We start from the raw sequence: 21,456 nt of genomic DNA, 5'->3' as shown, positions 1-21,456 counted from the left end.
CGATCTGCAAGCTGACCAAAAGAGATACAATTGTCCATCCATACAACCCGACTAGCAGCCAACGAGCCCACCAGCTTCCAGAAATATCATCCGGCTTTCATCAATCTTTCATCAAGGAGCAGTTTCGCTAAACGTAATTTGGTATAGTATTTTTATGCAATAAAAATACTAAAAGGTACGCACTCAATTCATTTATTCATTATTCTGAAATGCACGCTATCTCTTTCAAAATCATTGTTTATCTGTAAGTTTATCGTTCAGGCTCTCGAACGTCCTGAACCGCTTACGGAACAATGTATTCAATTATCTATGCACGAGTTATCTGGAAGGTTTCCGTTCAGCAGCCTTCGCTCTGACTGAACCGCCTCTGGAACGCTATTCCTTACTTTCTGAGTCCGCATTAATGATCCGGAAGGTTTTCGTTCAGCAGCCTCCGCTCTGACTGAACCGCCTCTGGAGCAATGCTTCGTACCTACTCTTCAGGATGGAACTGGAAGGTTTTCGTTCAGCAGCCCTCGCTCTGACTGAACCGCCTCTGGAAAGTCCACCTAAACACTACCTGGCCTTTTGGGTCCCTCTGACTTACAACCAGAGGAACCTAGAGAACTGCTAACTTACTTCTTTCCGTATCATACAGTCCACTTGATTCTTATCTCTACTATTCAAGACAATTCATGCAAATCAATTACAATGTGAGATTCGATTCCTAGGAAATTATTGAACGAGCATATTAACGCAGTCCAGACCAGAGATCGAGTCAGATACCTCCGAGGAAGAGCTGAACCTCCCTTCATCAGACGTACCAACCGACGTACCAGCCGACGTACCAACCTGAGTCATCAACCTCCTCAATTCCGAACGAGTTTTTTTACAATTGTTATAATTTAAAGAAATTTTGTAAAAACCCAGCCATAATAAACCGGAGCTTAAACAATAATTAATAATTAAATAATTTTTAATAAATTTAAAAATAAAAAATCATAAATGGATGAAATTATAAGTTTTACTTTAATTTTAAAAGTATTTTTTTTTTTTGGTATGTTATAAATTATGTGATATCGAAATTAAAAGACAACAGTCAATTTTTTAGATTTTTTTAACAACTAAATTACTCTGAAAAAAATTTGATACAAAAATGCCACATGTAAAAATAAAAAAAAATGACATCTTAATTTTTTAAGAATATTTTTTTTTTTCATAATTAATTTTCAATAAAAATCAACAATTATCAGATGTCTGCTGAATTCAGTTTAATTGATTTATTTACTTCTTTATATAAAGACCCAACAGCAATAGCCAATAACAGGGTCACTGGAAAATAAATTTAACGTCCTTTTACAAATCATTATATAAAAAAGAAAAAGTATATGTGTGACGGGTGGGCCTACCCTCCCGTCAACATTATGATAAATCATATATATATTTCTATAAATCGATGGGCCAACTTGCCCACGTTAAATTGACACCGATTTTCCGTTGTATTCCTGGCCTGACTCTGGTTACCGAGAATCGCTACTTGCACGTGGTGCTGATGAGATGTTTCTCGTGGGAACCGAGCAACCAGGTATACTAATATGGGGAACCACTTTCGGCGGCTTAATACCATTTTCTGCTGATTAAGGGACGCGACAATGACTACCTAGTTCCCAAAGGTGAAATAATCTTAGTTCGGCCGCGGAATAATATGAGTTCCGCGCTGTAATACAGGTATCTGACGGGACCTGCGACCGAGGTGATATAAACCTGGGACCTCCAGGAGGAACGGGCCACTTGTAATCAGTCAGTCGTAAGGTTTGTCCGAATCTACGTCAAGTCCGAGCTGTCTTACATCGTAATTAATTGTCTCCTAAGACTCTCATTCTCGTTGCTGTCCCATCTCTCTCCGTCGGTTATAAAATCCGTAGTATTGCACCAAACGAATAATTGTATTAGTTCAGAATCGCTTTAATAGAAAGAATTAGTTTGTAAAAGAGACTCTCAGGGCCATTTCGGGTAACTCCCATGCCTTGGAGACGCCTAATAAACAATTAGTACGTTAATTCACCGGTATTCTTCATTCACTGAGCGACCCACCCCTTATCAACATCTAAATATATTTTACTGAGACGCTGAGCTAGTACGGAGGTCTGTTTACGTGACAGGTAAATAACCAGGAGTAGGCTCACACGTAACAGAAAATTGGCGCCCAACGTGGTTGTCGCCCAGTTAAGTGAATTGAGTGAAGTGAATTGTGCGGAAAATTTAGTGGTGAGTACCCAGAAATCGGAAAGTCTGAGAACTCTAATAAATACCCGGGTATAAAAATAAGAATGATTGAAGAAAATTCAAAGTGAAAGCAAATAGTGAATTGAAAAAAAAAAAAAGAAGAAAATTAAAAGTGAAAGTAAAAAGTGAATTGAAATAAAGAAGATAAATGAAATAGAAAAAGTGAATTGAAATAAAGAAGATAATTGAAATAAAAAAGTGAATTGAAATAAAGAAGATGATTGAAATAGAAAAAGTGAATTGAAATAAGGAAGATGAATGAAATAGAAAAGTGAATTGCAATAAAGAAGATAATTGAAATAGAAAAAGTGAATTTGAATAAAGAAGGTAATTGCTGTAGGAAAAGTGAATCGAAAAAAAAAAATGAACTGGAATAAAGGAAATAGTTGAAATATAAAGAAAAAAAATGAATTGAAATAAGGGAAATAAGTGAAATAGGAAAAGCGGCTCAAAAGAGGAAATAATTGAAATAGAAAAAGTAATCCAAGAAAATGATTATTGAAATAGGAAAAGCGATTGAAACAAGAAAAAAATTAGAATAAAGTGCAATTAAGAAAATAAGATAATTGGAATAAGAAAAGTGATTAAAGTAAGAGAGTGATTTAAACAAGTGCCCCGAGAAAATAAGGAATACAGTGAAAAAGGAAAATTAATTTGGAAAAAGAGAGAGAAGTCATATAGGTGTCCCCGGGAAACCAGGAAATAAAGAGGAAGAAGCAGCAGTTATAGAGGAGGAATACAGCCACACAGAATAAGCCGACGGCCAGCAGCAAAAGAAGCGTCATCAAAAGGGTCCCAAGGAAGGAGGAAGGCCGACCAATCATTCGGAAAGGGCACCAGAAAGCAGTCAATTAGAATCCAGATTTTCTAGGCGTCGCAGTAGGCCATGACGGCCATGAAGACAGCTCGGACAATTAAGGCGGTCATAGAAAAGTTGCGGCAAAATTCTGGGCATACCAAAGACCTCTTCGCAATATTAAATCGGCAAACAAAATTACTGCAGGAAGAGAATGAGAGCACGGCAACATTCGGGGCACGATTAGGAAGTATAAGAAGCCAAGCAGCCAACAAAATTGACAAGTGTAGATCAAGAGAAGACATAGTTCACCGCAGAGGAAGAGAGCACGCTAGAATCAAGTTGGCAACATACGGGGAAGAGTTACAGGTTGAAGAGTCAATAAAGAAGCCCAACAAGGAGACAATCGAGGAAGAACCACTAGTATTTACCGTTACGAATGATGCAGTCAAGATTGATCAAGGTGGCCCAAAATGTTATCGACAGTCAATATTAAACAGCAACAAGAACAACGACTACATCAGAAACAGTGGCAGCAACAACCGCAACAGGGACAGCATCAGCAGGACCATTAATACACTTAGTCAAAAAGGACACCCCTTTTGTATGGGAAGAAGCTCAGAAAAATGCATCCAAAACATTGAAGGAAGAATTATACGAAGAATTTACGTTACAATATCCCGATTTTAGAAAACTTTTCATCGTCACGACAGATGCGTCAGAATATGCAGTGGGGGCATGAGGAACTAGGAGAGACAAACACCTTCCGAGAAGAATTGAATGAGAAAGTGAAGAAATTGGAAACGAGTATTAAGAACGAAAATGCTCAACATCGAAAGAAGAATTGGGGGAAGTCAAGTTTCTACGTCACCCGCAGAACCAAGACCTAGATAGAGTGATGAACTATCTAGAAATAAGGAGTCGAAAAACATCTCAACACCAATAGAAGACAAACAGTACCAGAGCATGAAACGATACATGAAACAGCTATATATAGGTGATGTAATCAGAAATTATATTATTAAATCTTACTATTATAAATCTTAATATGGGATCATAAAAGCTAGATATCAAAAAAAAAAAATATATGGTATTACATAAATGTTTTTCTTTTTGTCTGATTGGAAGGTAATCACTTAACCAAAACTATAATAATAAAGCATGCTAACTAGAAATAATACTCTTTGTATCTACTATTTTTCATTTCTATATGTACATATATATATATATATATATATATATATATATATATATATATATATATATATATATATATATATATATATATATAGGTGAAAATTCTCTCCCATATAAGAGGTATAAAAATAACGACTGAGTACATAGGGGAATAAAAGGGATTTTGCACTAAAATGGGGATCTAATACTCTAAACAATTAAGAGAATTAGAAATCGAATAACGGGCAAATTTTCCTCCAATAATGAATCGCGACCCGATTTTGCGAGCTCTGATCTTTGACTAGCCTCAGGACTGTCATACATTTTAACTTAGAGGGTAAAAATTTGTTCTACCCGCACATATATAAGGGCCAGCAATGGAACCTGACTTTAAAATAATAATATGTTGAAAATTATTAATTTAAGAGCGAGAATTCCGACTGACCCTTCCGAAAAAAGAGAGTATAATTAATATAAACTAAGACCCTACCGGTAACAATACTATAAAAAAGGGAAAAGAAGGAAACTATAGTTATAATAATAACAATAATATCAATACTATTAAGAATAAAAATTAAAAGGATACAATTACGGTGAGTGGAAGTTACCACACAGCAATGTGAACAAAGGAAAATGCTCATATGTCAGGGCACCACCATTGCGCCCGAACAGTGGAAACGGCTGATCACCAACAGCGGCAGCAGCAACAGCGGTAACAGCAGCAGCAGCGAAAGAAAATGCCATCGAGAGAAGTCAGGAAATAAATCTGGAAAATATTCAATCAATGAAACAAACGAATACATGTAAATGACGAAAGAAATAAACTTATCATCTAATGATTTCATAACCAAACCAGTAAAGATGCCGCTAACAACAGGAACATCGCCAAGAAGGACGGAAAACAGCTATTCGATATAATAATTCACCTGCAAAACGTTAAACAATATAATAAATAAAGTATAGGAGGGGGGGGGGGGAATAGGAAAGAAACTCACCATCGATCACGAAAAAAAAATTTTAAAACAGCAACATTAAACAAGTCAATATCAAAACATCGTTCAGCCAAACGCCGCACCAACAGCAGGAATTTTAATAATGCTCATTATAATTATTTAAATAATTTTTTACTAACTGTGCCAATAGGGATAGAAAGATAAAAAGTGTTTTTTTTATGGATTTTTTTTTTTATTATAAATTCTCTTTTTTTTAACATTTTAAAACGACCAAAGTATTTTTGAGAAATAAAAAAAAAAAAAATTTCCGTTAAAAAGATATTAACTTCTTTCATAAGGTAAGGTACCTAGTAGTTGAACGGGTTTCAAAGTAAAACGTAATTGATCCTACTTTTAATATAGAAAGATGTAATTATTAGTTCAAATTAGTGTTTTTTACGAAAATATAAACGATTTTGACTTGATTAAAGCGCAAAACAACGCAAATAATTAAATAATTATATTTTTACAACGTTTTAAGATAGACTATGAAAGGAGTAGTAGTTGAACGATCAATTCTGACAAGCCGCAGTAGTTGAACAAGTAAAATATATGGCAATGGGCACACCATAAATTTTCAACGTTTCATTGAAATATCAAAAGAATTATAACATATTATTGATTAATATGAAAAATAACGCTGAGAATATTTAATATATTGATTTTAAAATGAGAAATATTTGTATTTAATTTTTTTAATGACATTTTTTATGAATAACAAAGCAAATTTTCAATTATAAAAAAAAGAAAAAAAAACTCAATAAAAAAAAAATATAATTTTTTTAAATTGTAATTGAAAAAAACTTATAGAAATCAATTACTGTATCATTGAATAATTATAACATGTGAATATTACTCATAATATATACTTGGATTTTCTATAACAACAATTCTAAAAGTCTGTTCAACGACAGGTCCCATTTTTAGAAGTGTTCAAGTACTGGGTACTTTACCTTAATCTCTTTTTATAATATATTTTATAGCACATCTTTTTTATAACCAGTTAACATTGTTGTTTTCAACAATTTCTTTATTACCAACTACATCATTGTCAACTTAAAAATATATTACTTATACTTATGATTTGATCAATTAATATATTGCTTTATAACGACAAACAAATCTTATATACTAAAATATATAATTATATTTTAATAATTTATAAAAAACATAATGAAATATAAGTTATTGTTTTTTTCGTTTGGTATAGTCATCGCACTTACAATTGCTGCACCGTACTCAAGTGAGATATTCATTAAAATTTTTTTTATTTCAATATCTACCATTTCCTGACAGTCAAATTTCCTTTTTAAGAAATTTTTATAATTATGGAACAAAACAACCCGTTTTTGGTGTTCTAGTAACGTTGTTGGTGTTGTTGTTGTTATTGTGGGACGATTCATTCCGAATCGTCATACCGGAGGACCTCAGCTTGCTGAAAAAAAAGAAAGAGAGGAAATAAAACAAAAACGAAATACACATTAATAAGGAACAGATTATTTGTGTGTTCTTTTTTTTCTCTTTCCTTTTAATTATTTTGTAATACTTACGGGAGGAGCTGCAGGGGATTCAGCCATGCTGAGCAGATTGCTCAGCAACAGCTCCAGGTCCGCGACATTGGGTAGAGTAAACGGCACGTGCTGCCACAGCGGCATTTGGAAGAATGCCCGGGCCATCTTTAATTCCGGGGGCAAAAACCCGAAATCATCCTCCATGAGGGAAATCGCCCTAAGCCCAACCGCGGGACGATTTGTGGTAGCCACGAACTCTACCACGGCGGACAAACGCAGAATATCCTGGAAAAAAAGGAAGGGGGAATTAAGTAAGGAAAGCTAAGAGTAAATTTTCTTTCAAAATGAAAGACTAAGAAAATAATACCTCTCGGCTATGCTCGATTACGACCCATTGGAAAAAGGTCGTGAAACCGTCGTAGCATTCGCCATCAGGAAACATGACGATCTGGAAGTGCGAGATCATAATTAAATGGACGTTTTAAAGATATGGAAAAGGGGGAGTCATTTTCTTTAATAACTCGAGGAAATCCTATCGGATGAAAATTTTTACTAATACCTAAAATACTCGATTTTTAATTACGAAACAATTGACACCAAAACCATTTAGTTCGGGCGAGCGGATCGAAAGATATAAATAAAAATTTCATCTGCAGCAAAAATCATTCAAGAGCGGATACGCACTGCAGGCCGCGCATTATTAGTCAACACAAAAAAAAAAAAATCATTCGATACACATATGCATACATACAGAAATCAACGGGAAACACGATTTTATGACAATAAAATTTTGCCCCACAAAATTTTCATATTAATTACCACTACATTATCCACAATTACTAATTTTCAATAAATAACCGGGGTTTCACTTGAATAGTAATGAATGGTAATATTATATGAATAATACGCGAATAAAACTCTTATATTATTATAATTATATATTAAACGTATGAGAGTTGAGATAGTTAAATATGTAATTGAATCAATCTCCTTTTTACAATTAATTTAGCTCAGCCATTTTGAGAAAATAAATATTATCCTTATTATTATTATCATTTAGTTTCATCAATTAATTATTATTGAATGATGAAAAATATAATTATTAATGAACTTTCTCTGTATAACAGATTTAACTAACTAAAAATAATTATCATATATTCTCGTGAAAATGTGTAGTCACGATCGTTCTTGGCATTTTCGACGAGTAAATTTACTTTTTTATATAGTAAATTTAATTATTTTATACCTATCGAAATGTCTATTTTAAGTTTTATTTGTATTTAATGAGCCTGATATTTCGCGATATTTCTAATAAAAACTGGTAGCTACTCCTTTTCAGAAATACACAAAAAAAAAAAAAATATAAAAAGCGAAAATTAAATTAATAAGAAACTAAAATTTTTTTAAATCAACACAATGAAACTCTTCAAAATAATTTTCTTGGCTCAAGAATTTTTCTTTCGTCAAGTTTTATCAGCAGAGTGGAGAAAAAATTTTTTTTTAGGAAAGGTTTTGAGTAAAAGTCAGGTGCGAAAATCAATTTCTTTTTTTTTCTGAATAAATAATAATAAACTTCAAAAATTCAAGATTTTTTTTTTTAAGGAATTTTAGAATATCGAAAACCTTTCACCTTGCAATTACAAAAAAATCAATTTAGCAGACATTTGATAATTTTAAGAATTTTTTAAACAAATAAATTATGACAAAAAAGAAGTAGAAAAAAAATTGACATGTAGAAATTTAAAAAAATAAAAAATGCAATTTTTTAAAAAAAATTTTTTGGAAAAAATCTATTTGTTAAACAAAATTTAAATTGGTAAAGATATGTTATTTAGTCAAATAATATATTTCAATATCGAAAGTCTCGGAGAAAAAAATATTAGAATTAAGCCAAGTTTCATTTAAAACATAAACGTTTATGTTTATACGTTATTTATATAATACTGAAGTTAGCGGTCGTCTGTCAATTTTAAAAATTTTTTAAACAAACTAATTACAATAAAAAAATGCTTCTAAAAATTTTCACTTGTAATTTTCATTAATTTTCACATGCGAAACTTTTTAATTAAATTTTTTTTTGATAATTTAATTGCTACAAAATTCTAAAAAAATTTTTAATGTCTGTCAACTTCAGTGTTATTTATTTATTTATATCATGAGAGTAATGACAGTTTCTTAATAGCTTTTTTTTAGTTCTGCTACACAGTAAAGTATAACTATTTTAAAAATCACTAAACTATTATTTTATTTTAATTATTTTTTTCTTTCAATTTAAATAATTAATTAAATTGTCATTAATGAGATAGTTCCATTTTTAATAATAATTCAAAACGAATTGCCGTTTTGAAACATGGCGAATGCGCTTGCGCGGGAACTGTTGAAAGGCTTTAGATCAGACTTTCATTCGTGTCGAAAAATTGTACAAAGACCGGGATTGGTTGAAATTTTAATAAGACATCAGCTGTTGTCGACCGATGATTCTGTGAATATTACAAACAATAATAAACAAACAAATATATGAATATAGAAGTTGTGTGTAAACAATACTGAGTTCTATAAACACATTAAACAATAAGTAGAATATTTTTAATTTTATTTGTAGAACTTAAGATTTACTTTAATATATTTAACATCATTATGCTGTCAAAAGTGAGATTCGTACAAACTAAAATTTTCGTAACCTGTCAAAGAAAATTTATTATGTAAATAAGTTGTGTTATGATTACAAGTGTTTTGACATATTTAACAACCAAGTAAATAGTATATAAACTCAAGTACATAAATTATAATAAATCAGTACTTAGTCATGCTTAAGCATAATGCAAACAATAAAATAAAACTAGTTACAAGAATCATTTGTTGAGTTGCATTAAAATAATTATGATTTTTTATAGTGATTATTTATTTATAATACTGAAAATCACTGAAACTCAACTATGCTTATTTTATTTTTAAATAAATGTATAGATAAAAAATATTAAAGAAAAAATAATTTCTTAGAAAAAATATTTACAATTAATGAAATTTAATTTAGCTGTCACTTGACAATTTTTTAATTTTTTTTAACAAATAAATTTGTTCGAAAAAATTGGATTTTTAATTTTATTAAATTTAGTTTAAAATTAAGTTGAAACAAATTAATTAAAATGAAGTAATTTAATTCCTTAAATTTAAATGTTACCGGAGTAATTATTAGAATAATTATATTGACACTTAAAATTGATTTAAGTGAAAAACTTTTGACAAAGAACAGTGAGATCTTTGGATGGAATACGAAATAATTTCTACAAAGTAAAACTTACATTTTTCAAGAATATGAACAATAAACACGAGTAAATAAATAATTAAATTGATTTAATATTGTCTTTGAGTATTGAATTGTATTTTTCTAATAAAACAAAAGCTTCTTCTTTCAAGGATTGATAATTCATTTGACTTTCACTTTCATTGATAGAACGAATAGTTTGTTCATTATCTTGGATCAATTTTTCCAATTTATCATCCAAAGCACTTATTTGCAAATACAAATCATTTTTTTCGAGTTTACTTTTCAATTCTTCGTATTCTCTTCTTACAGCAGATAATTCTTTTTCACGTTCTGGCTGTTGAATCTTTAACTGCTGTCTTTGTGCTATCAGCTCCTCGTGTTCTACTTCCGAACGTGCTTTCAATCCTTCCAAATCCTCCAGAACAATTAATTCGCTTTCTTTTTGTTTTATTTTTTCCGTCAATTCAATTTGTTCAGTATTTAATTTTTTTTCAAAGCTCTCCATTTTAACAAGCAACTGCTTTAATTTAATATGCTCTTTACTAAGAACCTCAAAACTTTTATCTTGCTTGTTAGTATTTTCAGACGATGGAATATTAAAAATCGCCATTTCATCATTAATCGAAAGTTGATTAATATCATGATCTGTAGCGTAAGCTAATTTTCTCAAAGACTCAACAATTTTATCTTCTAACCCAAATAATTTTTTCAATTCTTCTTCTTTACTTTGCTCAAAATTCGGTATAAATTGTTCTATAGCTTCTTCTCGTTTTCTCAATTCATTGTATTTTATCTGTTTTTCCGACTGATTGTCTTCTAAATCGGTTTCTAACTGCTCTAATTCCTGTTCAACCTGACGAATTTTACTTTCTGTTTCAGCTATTTTCCTTTCAGCCGCCACAATATCCATATTATCCTGCTTAACGCGATTCAAAAGATGCTCACGTTCTTCATCAGGCGACATTTTATTTTTCTGTTCATCCAACAATTTAGCCCTCTTTTCTTCAGCCTCAGCTATGTTGATCCCAAGCTTCACAGCTTCTTGTTTAATCGACGACAAAGCTATTTGTTCTTCTAAATTATACTTTTCTGACATCAATAAATCCATTTCCTTTTGCAAGTTTCCAATATCACTCTGCAATTTATTTCTTTCTTCAACCAAATTATCATACGTTTCCCGTAAATTTGAATCCATAGCTTCTATCATTCTGTCAGCTTTTTTTTCTTCAATCTCTATCCTTTCTTCCATGTCACGTAATTTTTGCTCCTTAAATCTTCGCTGTTGAAATAAGCTTTCTATTTCCAAGGCTAGTCGTTCATTCGAAGCTTTTATTTCTCTAACATCTTCCTCCATATCTTCTTTATTGACATTCGACGCAACTTTGTCCATAACAATATTGTAATCCGCTAATTGTCCCTGTAATTCAGTTAATTCAGCCGCAAGATCTTTAGCTCGATTATCATAATGCGCGAAAGTAACACGTTCTTTCTTCTGAGCTTCTATTTCATTAGAAATAGCCCCTATTTCTTGATTAAGCTCTCGAAGTTTCAATTGGATCAGTCCTTCAAAGTATCTTTTATCTTGAATTTGCCTAAAAATTCAAAAATTTAAATAAAAAATTATTCAAAATTAACTTGAAAATAAAAAAATAATTTAATTGTCTATCACCTTGTCATAGGAAGCCCTCTAGTAGTAGCTGGACGCATTCCAGCAATTCCATGCTGAGTTATCGGCCTGTCAAAGACTCCAGAACTCATTTGAGATGTCGGAGGAAGTCCAGTGTTCAGTCTACTCATCCCCATAGCAGAAGTTAAATTATTAACCCGAGAATTGGCCGTTGAACCACGATTTGAGTAAGCCGATGCTGAAGGAGGTCTAGCAGCAGCAGCAGTTCCACTTCTTGCTGGAGTTACCGCTCTGAATGCGCTTCCATTACGTGTAGACTGATTTTGAGTACCTCTGCGAGATATCGGTCTCTCATGTCGAGTGTGAGGACGACTTACACTTGTTTTAGGTCTCTCTGAATTATTATCGCTTTTTACGTCTACGTCTCTTTGCCACTGGGTTGCGGATTTCTCTGCTATCATTTGCCCACCTGTCACCGGACGAATACTTTCCATTTCTTATTTTTATTTTTACTTACACTCAAGTTTGCTTAATTACACGCTGGTAGAATTTCACTGTTCTGTTTGTAAATTGTCATGGAAACATCGAAAATAAAAATATATTGACAATAAAAAGGTGAGATGGAAAAATTTAGTTTTTTATATTTATACAGAAAATATTGATATTCAACTAATTATTGTATTGTGACTATGACTGTTATATTTATTATATTTTACAAGTGCGCATGCAGAGGGCTGAAGCAAACAATCCTGTTACTAGGCAACCAAATATACAACAAAGACATGATAAAAAAACAAACATTGGATTAATTTACGATTAATTACACAAAGTTAATTATTTTCATAAATTAATAAATTCATTTTTTATCAATTATTTATGTAATACTGTGTGTTATTCTTTTGGTAATAAAAAAAAATTTTAATTAAAAAATATTGATAATTATTTAACAAAAATGAGCACCCAAGTATTAGTAGATGATGATATTTATGGAGGATATGATGATTATTCTTTGATGTTCAATGGAAATAGCCAAAATTTAGCATTTCAAGATGCTCTGGAAATGAACAATGTCAGAAGAAATATTGTGAGTATTTTTGACTACATGACTATCATAAAATTACCATTTAATTTAAATATTTAATAAAAATTATTTTTTCAGACAACTCCGAGGCTGCCTCCAGGAACTGCGATGCGTTTGGGAACGTCAACTGGGGTAAATGAAATTTTTAATGAGGCTGAAGTTAGCAGACACTTGACAATTATTTGATTTTTCTTGAAAAATGAACTAGGCTTAGAAAATTATTTATAAAAATGTCATTTATAATTTTTCAGAATGAAAATTAATTTAGCAGATATTTAATAATCTTGAGAATTTTTTTATAAAGTAAATGATGGTAAAAAAAAATTGACATGTAGAAAATTTTAAAAATTAAAAATCCAATTTTTTAGAAATAATTTTTTTGTTAAATGAAATTAAAAAATATTCAAGTGATTCTTAACTTTAATGACATTTTTTCAGAGCTTTTAAAGATGAAATTTTTAAATAAAATTTTCTTGCTATAATTTGTTTGTTGAAAAAATTCTAAAAATTATCAGACGTCTCTCAACTTCAGTGTCATAATTTTTAAAAATTCTCAAAAACTATTATTAATTGATTTATAAAATCGTTTTTTTGAACTTCAGTTTCATCGTACGGGAGCTGGGATCACGGGGCGACCAGGTACAGGGCTTAGGCCGATGACAGCTGTACGTGGTGCTGGGTATACCAGTAACCGCCAGACGACATTTGATCCTTTGAATATGGGAAGTAATTCTCGTGGCCCTGCTCCACCTTTGGATTCTGGGAAAGAAGACACCCCAGAGGGAAAATTAAAAAATGGGGAGCGAAAAATAATGGAGTTGATTGAAAGTTCTGCTCAAGCTGCTAGTGAAGGTAACATGCGAGTTGCCCTAGAGAGGGCTAGAGAAGCTTCTTCGAGAGAAAAAGTTTTAATTCGCTTACAAGAACAAGCTGGATTGAGTGATAGTCATAATCTAGATTTAACTTTTGCTGTGAGTAGTTTTTTATAAATATTAATTTATGAAAATTAAAAATTTTGTTTATTTTAAATCACGTGTCTAAAGGTAAAAGGGTTTATGACAATTTATGCGCTCTCTTACCTTTGCAAAGGTAAAAGGGCGCATAGTTTTTTTTATTGCCAATCAAGACACATTCTACACTTAAAATTGAAAAAAAAAATTTAAAGGTAATTTTAAAGGCGTATGTCTTTAATTATACGCCCTTTCACTTTTAAGAATTCGAAATTTTGGTGATCTAAAGGTGAAAAGGCGTAGAATTTTTTTTCGGCCAGTTTACAAAGGAACATATTCATAATTTAAAAATGTGAAAAAAAAACTTTTTGTGGTAGTAGCGGCGTAAAACCTTACCAACTGTACAATTTTTCAAAGTTACAAAAAAAATATATTCAAAAAACAATAAAGTACGCGTGATTATTTTCTCGCTTTTTATTTCAAGAAATAGTTATTATAAAATTTAAAAACATGAAAAATGATCATGAATTTATAATGTTGGAAGAAAAATGGGAAATTTTAAAAAATTCAAATGTTATAATTTTAAAATATTACAATTTAAAAAAAAAGCGGGAAATTTCAAAATATTTGAATGTTATCTGTCATTGTGATTGTTTTATTACTTGATTTTTACGTAATTTGTTTTTGATTGATTTATATTCTATTTGTTTATATTAAACTTTGTAAATGAGCCTGTTATTTTAGTATAACTCGTCTTGTAAAACTATTATTTAACATTTGGTATTAAAACTACAATTTTTTTATGCGCTCTTTTACCTTTAAGTAGTACTTTACTTAAAGCTGAAAAGGCGTGGGTCTTGAAATACGCCCTTTCAGTTTTAGGTTACCAACCTTTTTTTCCACAGATTTTTACGTTTCAGACAATTTTAAAACGAATGGCAAAAAAAAATTTTTTTATACGCCCTTTCACCACAAATCCCTATTAACTCTTAGCTATAAGCCCTTTTACCTTTAGGCACGCGAAATTTAAGAGTAATTTTTTTTACAGGTTTTAGTGAATTTAGCAACTCAGTATACTAATAACGAAATGTATACGGAAGCAATAGCAACTTATCAAGCAATAACACGAAATAGAATGTTTAATAATAGTGCAAGGCTAAAAGTTAATATGGGAAATATTTATGTTAAAATAGGCCAACTTTCACAAGCTATTAAAATGTATCGAATGGCTTTGGATCAAGCACCAGGAGCTCATAAAGATTTAAGGTAATAAAAATAACGATTTATTATTATATCGTTTTGAAGAAACATGTAAGTACTGATGATTGCTCAATTGCTCATAAACTCAAATTGTTTATTTTAGGATTAAAATAATGCATAATATAGGTATGTTGTTTGTCCAAATGGGCCGCTTAGAGGAAGCAGCAAATAGTTTCGAATGGGTGATGCGAGAAAGAAGTGAATTTAAAGCTGGGTTGCATGCGATTTTATGTCACTTTGCACTTTGTCATCGCGATAAAATGAAGCGAGGATTTTTAGAACTAGTTGAAGTTCAGCTTAATACCGATCAAGAAGAAAAATATTCAATTAATACTGTAATCTTCGAATAATATACTTCTGTGTACTTAATCTTTAGTATTAGAATATTTATTAAAAGATTTACATATCTAAATATATTTCAGGATGATGCAGTAAATAATATACTTAATGAAATAATAAAAACAGATCAATTATCATTATTAGAAAATGAAATGAAATCAGAAGCGGAAAAATCAATTTTAAGCGCTGCTAAATTAATTGCTCCAGTGATTGAAGATACTTTAACAGCAGGATTTTCTTGGTGATTATTTTTACAAAATAAATGCAAAAAATATTAAAATTGTAGATTTATTTATATTTCTTCTACAGGTGTGTAGATATTATAAGATCATCATCTTACAGCTCTCTGGCAGCGGATTTAGAAATAAATAAAGCCATGGTTTTACTACATAATCGAGAAACTTCTCTGGCAATTGACACACTTAAAATGTTTGAAAATCGTGACATTAAAGCAAACAGCGCAGCATCAACCATGCTATCATTCATCTACTTCCTTGTAAGTATTTTCGTTATTCTATTATGTTTCAAAGTTTACCAGATAACAAGCCGGTAATGAAAATTTAATAAATGAGTATTATTCAGCAAGGTAATTACGAATTGGCTGAACGTTGCGGTGAAGCTGCTCGTAATGCAGATAGTTATAATGCTGCGGCTTACGTAAATCTTTCAGCATGTGCGATAAAAAAAGGCGAATTAGAAAGAGCTAGAGAATTGTTGTTATGTGCACTTGACAGTGATGCTAGTCATGTACAAGCTTTATATAATTTAGGTAAATATTTTTTAGGATAAACATTGTTTGTTGTTTTTTTCAATTCATTATATAATAAATGATTTATGATGAATGATGATCCAGTATTTCATATATCACTTTAAAATAACTAAATGTAAATAACATTATAAAATTTTTTTTTTTATTTGATTATCTGTTTTTATTATTTTTATTTCTATAAACTACAAATTATAGTTTATCGAATAATTAATTTCATTATTACTATAGGATTGGTCTATAAAAAACAAGAATGGTATGAAGATGCACTTGAATGTTTCTGGAAATTACGAAACATCGTGAGATATGATCCTCTGACACTATACCAGATCAGTCATTTGTATCAGCTAACTAAAGACGTTGATCAATCTTTGGAATGGTATTCAATATTTATCATTAATTATATAATTCACTTGGTGATGTTACTTTATAATTAAAAAAAATATGAAAATCGGTTGACCGCGCAGGCCAACCCTACACGGAAAAAGAAAAATAGAAAAATTACAGTATATAATGTAACGTGGCGATTGGTGATGAAAACTGGAAAAATTACAGTTTCAGATTGTAAGTATTACAGATTTTATAAGAAGTAATTGTAAAATGTAATATTTACATTGAAAGCTTTGAAAATTAACATTCAAAGTTTGAATTTAGAAAAATGTTATTTCGAACTGTAATTTTTCAAGTTTTCTTTTTTTCGTGTAGAACTTCCCGCTAAGTTTGAATTTGAAGCTCCTTAAAATGTGTTTTTTGGTTAATATTTGAGTTTTTCAAGTTCTAAGCACCGTTTTTCAAATTTTGAGCTTTTCCAGCTCAAAATATATTTATTACAAATGTAATATTATTGTATTTATTATACAACTATAACTTTTGAATGCGTCGTTCGATTTTCTTTTTTGAAAAAACATTCGAAGCAGTTTTTAAAGCACAAAATGTACAGGTCTATATTATTTGGTTTAGAAATCTAGAAGATATCTTAAAAAAATACCGAAAAACACAATTTTGTAAATTTTTAAATAACGATAATTTTGAATGTGTTATTTGATTTTCATTGTCAAAAATTTTTTACGTACAAAAAATGTATACATGATTTTATTATAATTTTTACGCACGCTTTAAAGGCATTTTAAAAAAACATAAAAATTCAAACTTTTTTTTTTTTTTAATTTTTTTGAAATGGCTCGATGGATTAACTCTTAAATCTAATCAGATCTCAGTTTCGATAAACTCTTTCAAATGACGTGTCTTAGAATTTGATCGGTTGATTCGTTTTTGAGAAACCGTACGACAAAAATTTATTTACACACATACATCGACACACACACGGCCGAACACCTCGCCGGGAATAGTCAGAATAGCTTCTTGGGACCTCAAAACATAGAGATCCGATGAAAACTCGACTTTCGAAAATCGGACCGAAATGAATAACTTCTCTTTAGTGGAAAGTTTTCAATTTTCTTGGCAGGAAGTTAAAAAATATGTGATTTTTCAAACTAGGTATAATCAGCTGCTGGGTATTATACCATCTGATCCTGGAGTGCTACAAAAATTAGGTGAATTGTACGATAGTTTAGGAGATAAACAACAAGCATATCAGTATTACAGTGACGTACGTACAATTAATTTATTTGATAACATTATTATTAAATTAATGTTTTTTACACCTAGTGGTCAGGTAGAGCTTCTGACATGTTATCAGGGAGATCCAGGTTCGATTCCTGGCTTGGTAATCAACCCCATTTATTTTTTCAAGGTTTGTCTTTGCTTTCATTTCTTTCATTTCAATGAACAGCTTTATAACTCGAACAGATACCCCAAGCTTTCAGCTTCACTATAGTATTCAAGTACGATGGATCTCCATCGAACTCATGTGAAGAGAGAATGTCTCTCGACCAATAGGGAAGATGGAATTTCCATCCATTGGCTTGAATTAGATTTACTAGTCACTTGACCACTAGGTGTAAAAAACATTAATTTATACATATATAATTCGGTTGTAAAAAAAAAAAAAATCATTATTATTATTAAACTAATTTTTTTTGTCAATTACAGTCTTACAGATACTTCCCAGGTAATTTTGAAGTTATCGATTGGCTTGGGTCTTACTTTATTTCGATGCAGGTACTTGATTTAATTAATTATGTAAAAAGTAAACCAATTAACGATTAACAATTAAAGGTTGCCGAAAAAGCCTTACCTTACTTCAAAAGAGGAGTGGAGTTAGCTCCAGATCTACCACGTTGGCGATTGTTAGTAGCGGCTTGTTTGAGACGAACTGGTCAGTTTCACAAAGCATTGGAAGAGTATCAGGACATACATGAAAAGTTTCCTGAAAATATCGAGTGTCTTAAATTTTTGATCAGACTGTGCAGTGATTTGGGCTTGAAAGAAGCTCAACTGTACGCTTCAGAGCTGAAGAAAGCTGAAAAAGCTAAGGAACTCAAGGAACGTCAAGGTTCTACGAAACCAGGTTTATTTTTTATTATTTATAAGCAGAATAATAAGTAGTACTGTTTTTTATTTTTAACATCAAATAATGAATTCATCAGGTTCAAGAAGAAGTAATAGTGGCAATTCTTCACGAGGAGGCTCTGGAATTAGCATGCAATCTGATTATAAATCGAGCCCAATCGCAAGTCGTAAAGAGCCACGCTCGTCTTTTAGCAACGGAAATTCTCGTTTAAGTCGAGTTAATACATTAGATAATTTTGATAATATTTTACCTGAGTCACCAAATGGTAAATTGCATCAATTATTTTTTATTAATACACAAAACTTTTTTTCACATAAATTTTTATCCTTGAAACTATGTATAATATGACACCAATTCATTTTATCAGAATTGTTAGCTTTGAACTTAATAATGATCTTTATTTAAAATTTATACGGTGTAATTACTTCGATCAACATTAAAACAATGATTTATTGTTTTATAATCACAAGTTCAAGGTGTTCAGTTATATTTTTTCGCAATCATAAATAACGCTGTCAATCTATCGAGCTTATATTTATGTAATTGATTGTAAAAAATTTTTTATCAATATTTTATCTTTAAATTTGACTCTTTAAATTCAATTTAAATTATAAAATAAAATAATACTGTCGTGATAATTATTATTTAAAAATAAATTAATAATTAACAAATATCAATAAAATTAATTTCGTTAAAAATAATTAACAATTAATCATCATTATGAATAAAATTGAGTTGTTTGTACGGTTGGTAGTGAAAAGCTTGTGTGTATATTAAAGTGTTTATCTTATGCGTAGTTAAAAATTAGCTGAATGAAATATAATGAGAAAGAGGATACTTGTATTGCACATAATATATTACTTTAATGGATTGAATAGATGATGGATGCGCTCAACGGATTTGCACCGTCTATTTGTAGCCTCTATACATCATTCTTTTTACAGCCCTTTATTACATACTTGCTAATAAAAGCATTATTGATAATTGCCTTTTCTTTTATTACAGACGTGATTTATTCAGATCCTGTGGGACCATTACCAACACGACCTATGACTGCTGCTGGAAAAAGAGATGAAGATTTCGGTGATGAAGAACTAGGTGACGATTTACTGCCTGTTTAATTTAAAGTAATTTCTTCTATTGAACTTAAATTATTAACGTGATGTAAGTTTATTAATTTTATCTAATTGATAGTTATTATTTGTAAATAAATAACTTTATTCAATTATTAATCTAATCCAATGTTTTTTAAATTATTTGTTTGAGATTCATTGACACGGAAAATAGATGGCCTTATTTTCTTTAATGTCAATTATTTTTATCGTGGTAATTGTCTGAAAGATGCTTTCCCTATTTGCGAGCAAAGTTCACCGAGAAAAATGAAATATTGTTAGTAAATAATATATTTTTGATTTATCTTTTTAGGTCGATTTCAAAGTTTATCATTTGAATATGTCTAGACTTTGTATAATGACATTCATTCTAGAGAATGTCATTTATTAATATAAAAAAGTTATGTTCAATTGATAGTTGTAAATTAAGGAGGTCCACTGCTAATTTTAAATTAGCACTGAGTAATTTTAAATTGTACAATAAATATCTAAAAAAAATGAAATTTTTTTTTTTCTTTAACATTGGAAAAAGTTTTCTTTCGTGTATAAAAATAACTACTTATAATATGTTCTCGTTATCGAAAACCATCTCAAGATAAATATTTGCTGTTTAATGTCATTGTGTAATGTTTCAAAAAAAAAAAAAAAGCCCTGAACAAAAATCCATTTACATTCTCGAAACAGAAAATTCTTATTCTCATTTAAAATATAGTAAAATTTTTTTAATTCTCATTCATCTTGAACGAATATATAATTACCTAAACATGTTTTAATCAATTATAAATGTTCATAAATAAATTTTTAACAAGATAATTTGTTTTGATGGGGAAATTTTACAATTTAATGATAAATATTTGTGCGATGAACTCATCATCCAAAAAGTTTTAGACTGCGAAATAAACTATAAAAATTTAGAAATAATTATCACTGATGAAATGTAAAAAAAAGTCAATCCATAAAACTTGATTATCGTGCTACAATAAAATTGATATATTACGAGTATTACGATACTCGAAAAAAAAAATAATTATAAAATCTTCGAAGAAATAAAATTTAAAAAAAGCACTTACAGATTTAGAAAAATTTATTACGAAAATAGTAAAAAAATATGAAAATTAACTTAGCAGATAGTTGATAATTTTAAGAATTTTTGTAACAAATAAATTATGGCAACAAAAAATTGAAATTTAAAAATTTTTAAAAACTACAAATACAATTTTTTAAAAATAATTTTAAATTATTTAAAAGTTAGACAACTAACTTTAATGTCATTAAAAAAATTGTTTTTAAAATTATTTAAAATAAAAACTAATCATCAGATGTCTGATATTTTCAGTGTCACGTAGTCTCAGTGAATTAATACAACTATTTACACTTACGCCTGAAATCTAATCTGTCCAAAACATGATTTTTTTCTTAATATCACGAAAAACATGTATATTATTTTATCTACTTCTTTTAAACCCAACGTATTACTTAACTTGAATAAAAAAATAAGCATTTTAAAAAATTAACAATGAATAGAAATTTAAATTATAAAAAAGATAGCTGTCCTTATTATTATTATTATTAAATAATATAATTCATCTCAATATATATTTAACATATAATGTAAGCGAGTTTAGACGTCATATCAAGATTCAAGTTGGTGTTTGATGGTGAATGAACTAATACACAGTATCGTGTAAATGTCACGTAACGTAATCAAAATTGTGAGAGTGTATGTAAATAATCTCCATACATTTATACGTTACAAGAGTAAGCTACGTTAACTTTTAGTTTGTAGATGATATGTTGGAGTTACTGTAATATTATAACATAAAATATAGTGTTATGTAGT

At 29.9% G+C, this 21,456-nt stretch overlaps 4 protein-coding genes across 9 annotated transcripts; 2 read left to right on the top strand and 2 right to left on the bottom strand.

Moving 5' to 3' along the window:
• Positions 1 to 1,567: 1,567 nt before the first annotated feature.
• LOC141530644 (uncharacterized) lies at positions 1,568 to 11,819 on the top strand. Of its 4 annotated transcripts, none has more exons than XM_074247866.1 (2): positions 1,568 to 4,058; positions 11,688 to 11,801. In XM_074247866.1, exon 1 carries the CDS (start codon positions 3,152 to 3,154, stop codon positions 3,749 to 3,751), a length of 600 nt encoding a protein of 199 aa, XP_074103967.1. In that variant the 5' UTR covers positions 1,568 to 3,151; the 3' UTR covers positions 3,752 to 4,058; positions 11,688 to 11,801. The 4 variants fall into 4 exon arrangements, 1 of the variants encoding a protein (XP_074103967.1); XR_012479777.1 differs by lacking the exon at positions 1,568 to 4,058 and adding an exon at positions 8,966 to 9,493 and having other exon boundaries at positions 11,688 to 11,819; XR_012479778.1 differs by lacking the exon at positions 1,568 to 4,058 and adding an exon at positions 8,966 to 9,315 and having other exon boundaries at positions 11,688 to 11,818.
• Positions 4,397 to 7,510, bottom strand: LOC141530861 (uncharacterized). Its single transcript, XM_074248225.1, has 3 exons — positions 7,108 to 7,510; positions 6,780 to 7,025; positions 4,397 to 6,664 (listed from the first exon to the last, which is right to left on the bottom strand). The coding sequence occupies exons 1-3, from the start codon at positions 7,204 to 7,206 to the stop codon at positions 6,629 to 6,631; spliced, it is 381 nt and encodes a 126-aa protein (XP_074104326.1). The 5' UTR covers positions 7,207 to 7,510; the 3' UTR covers positions 4,397 to 6,628.
• Positions 10,079 to 12,129, bottom strand: LOC141530642 (intraflagellar transport protein 74 homolog). The gene is made up of 2 exons (XM_074247864.1): positions 11,678 to 12,129; positions 10,079 to 11,600 (listed from the first exon to the last, which is right to left on the bottom strand). The coding sequence occupies exons 1-2, from the start codon at positions 12,127 to 12,129 to the stop codon at positions 10,085 to 10,087; spliced, it is 1,968 nt and encodes a 655-aa protein (XP_074103965.1). The 3' UTR covers positions 10,079 to 10,084.
• Positions 12,130 to 12,586: 457 nt separating this feature from the next.
• Positions 12,587 to 21,269, top strand: Nompb (intraflagellar transport protein 88-like protein nompB). Of its 3 annotated transcripts, none has more exons than XM_074247862.1 (15): positions 12,587 to 12,719; positions 12,795 to 12,848; positions 13,319 to 13,687; positions 14,715 to 14,932; positions 15,030 to 15,261; positions 15,349 to 15,506; positions 15,575 to 15,761; positions 15,848 to 16,034; positions 16,263 to 16,410; positions 17,529 to 17,640; positions 18,084 to 18,152; positions 18,210 to 18,501; positions 18,581 to 18,769; positions 19,510 to 19,631; positions 19,930 to 21,269. In XM_074247862.1, exons 1-14 carry the CDS (start codon positions 12,588 to 12,590, stop codon positions 19,623 to 19,625), a joined length of 2,463 nt encoding a protein of 820 aa, XP_074103963.1. In that variant the 5' UTR covers position 12,587; the 3' UTR covers positions 19,626 to 19,631; positions 19,930 to 21,269. The 3 variants fall into 3 exon arrangements, with proteins under 3 accessions (XP_074103963.1, XP_074103962.1, XP_074103961.1); XM_074247861.1 differs by having other exon boundaries at positions 19,510 to 19,668; XM_074247860.1 differs by lacking the exon at positions 19,930 to 21,269 and having other exon boundaries at positions 19,510 to 19,741.
• The last annotated feature ends 187 nt before the right edge of the window (positions 21,270 to 21,456 follow it).

This window comes from Cotesia typhae, unplaced genomic scaffold (assembly GCF_013202065.1).
Source record: "Cotesia typhae breed Kobodo isofemale line unplaced genomic scaffold, CoteBio_Ctyphae contig_5, whole genome shotgun sequence".
Lineage (NCBI taxonomy): Eukaryota > Metazoa > Arthropoda > Insecta > Hymenoptera > Braconidae > Cotesia > Cotesia typhae.
This window is presented reverse-complemented; position numbering and strand designations above follow the sequence as displayed.

Bases quoted from the DNA above. Each gene is read 5' to 3' on its own strand.
- LOC141530861 (XM_074248225.1), bottom strand. From the start codon at position 7,206: ATGATCTCGCACTTCCAGATCGTCATGTTTCCTGATGGCGAATGCTAC. The intron at 7,026-7,107 runs GTATTATTTTCT...CTTTTTTTCCAG, and splicing joins TAATCGAGCATAGCCGAGAG to GATATTCTGCGTTTGTCCGC. The intron at 6,665-6,779 runs GTAAGTATTACA...CTTTTTTTTCAG, and splicing joins AATCCCCTGCAGCTCCTCCC to CAAGCTGAGGTCCTCCGGTA.
- Nompb (XM_074247862.1), top strand. From the start codon at position 12,588: ATGAGCACCCAAGTATTAGTAGATGATGATATTTATGGAGGATATGAT. The intron at 12,720-12,794 runs GTGAGTATTTTT...TTATTTTTTCAG, and splicing joins ACAATGTCAGAAGAAATATT to ACAACTCCGAGGCTGCCTCC. The intron at 12,849-13,318 runs GTAAATGAAATT...TTTGAACTTCAG, and splicing joins GTTTGGGAACGTCAACTGGG to TTTCATCGTACGGGAGCTGG.
- LOC141530642 (XM_074247864.1), bottom strand. From the start codon at position 12,129: ATGGAAAGTATTCGTCCGGTGACAGGTGGGCAAATGATAGCAGAGAAA. The intron at 11,601-11,677 runs GTGATAGACAAT...TTGAATTTTTAG, and splicing joins AGAGGGCTTCCTATGACAAG to GCAAATTCAAGATAAAAGAT.
- LOC141530644 (XM_074247866.1), top strand. From the start codon at position 3,152: ATGACGGCCATGAAGACAGCTCGGACAATTAAGGCGGTCATAGAAAAG.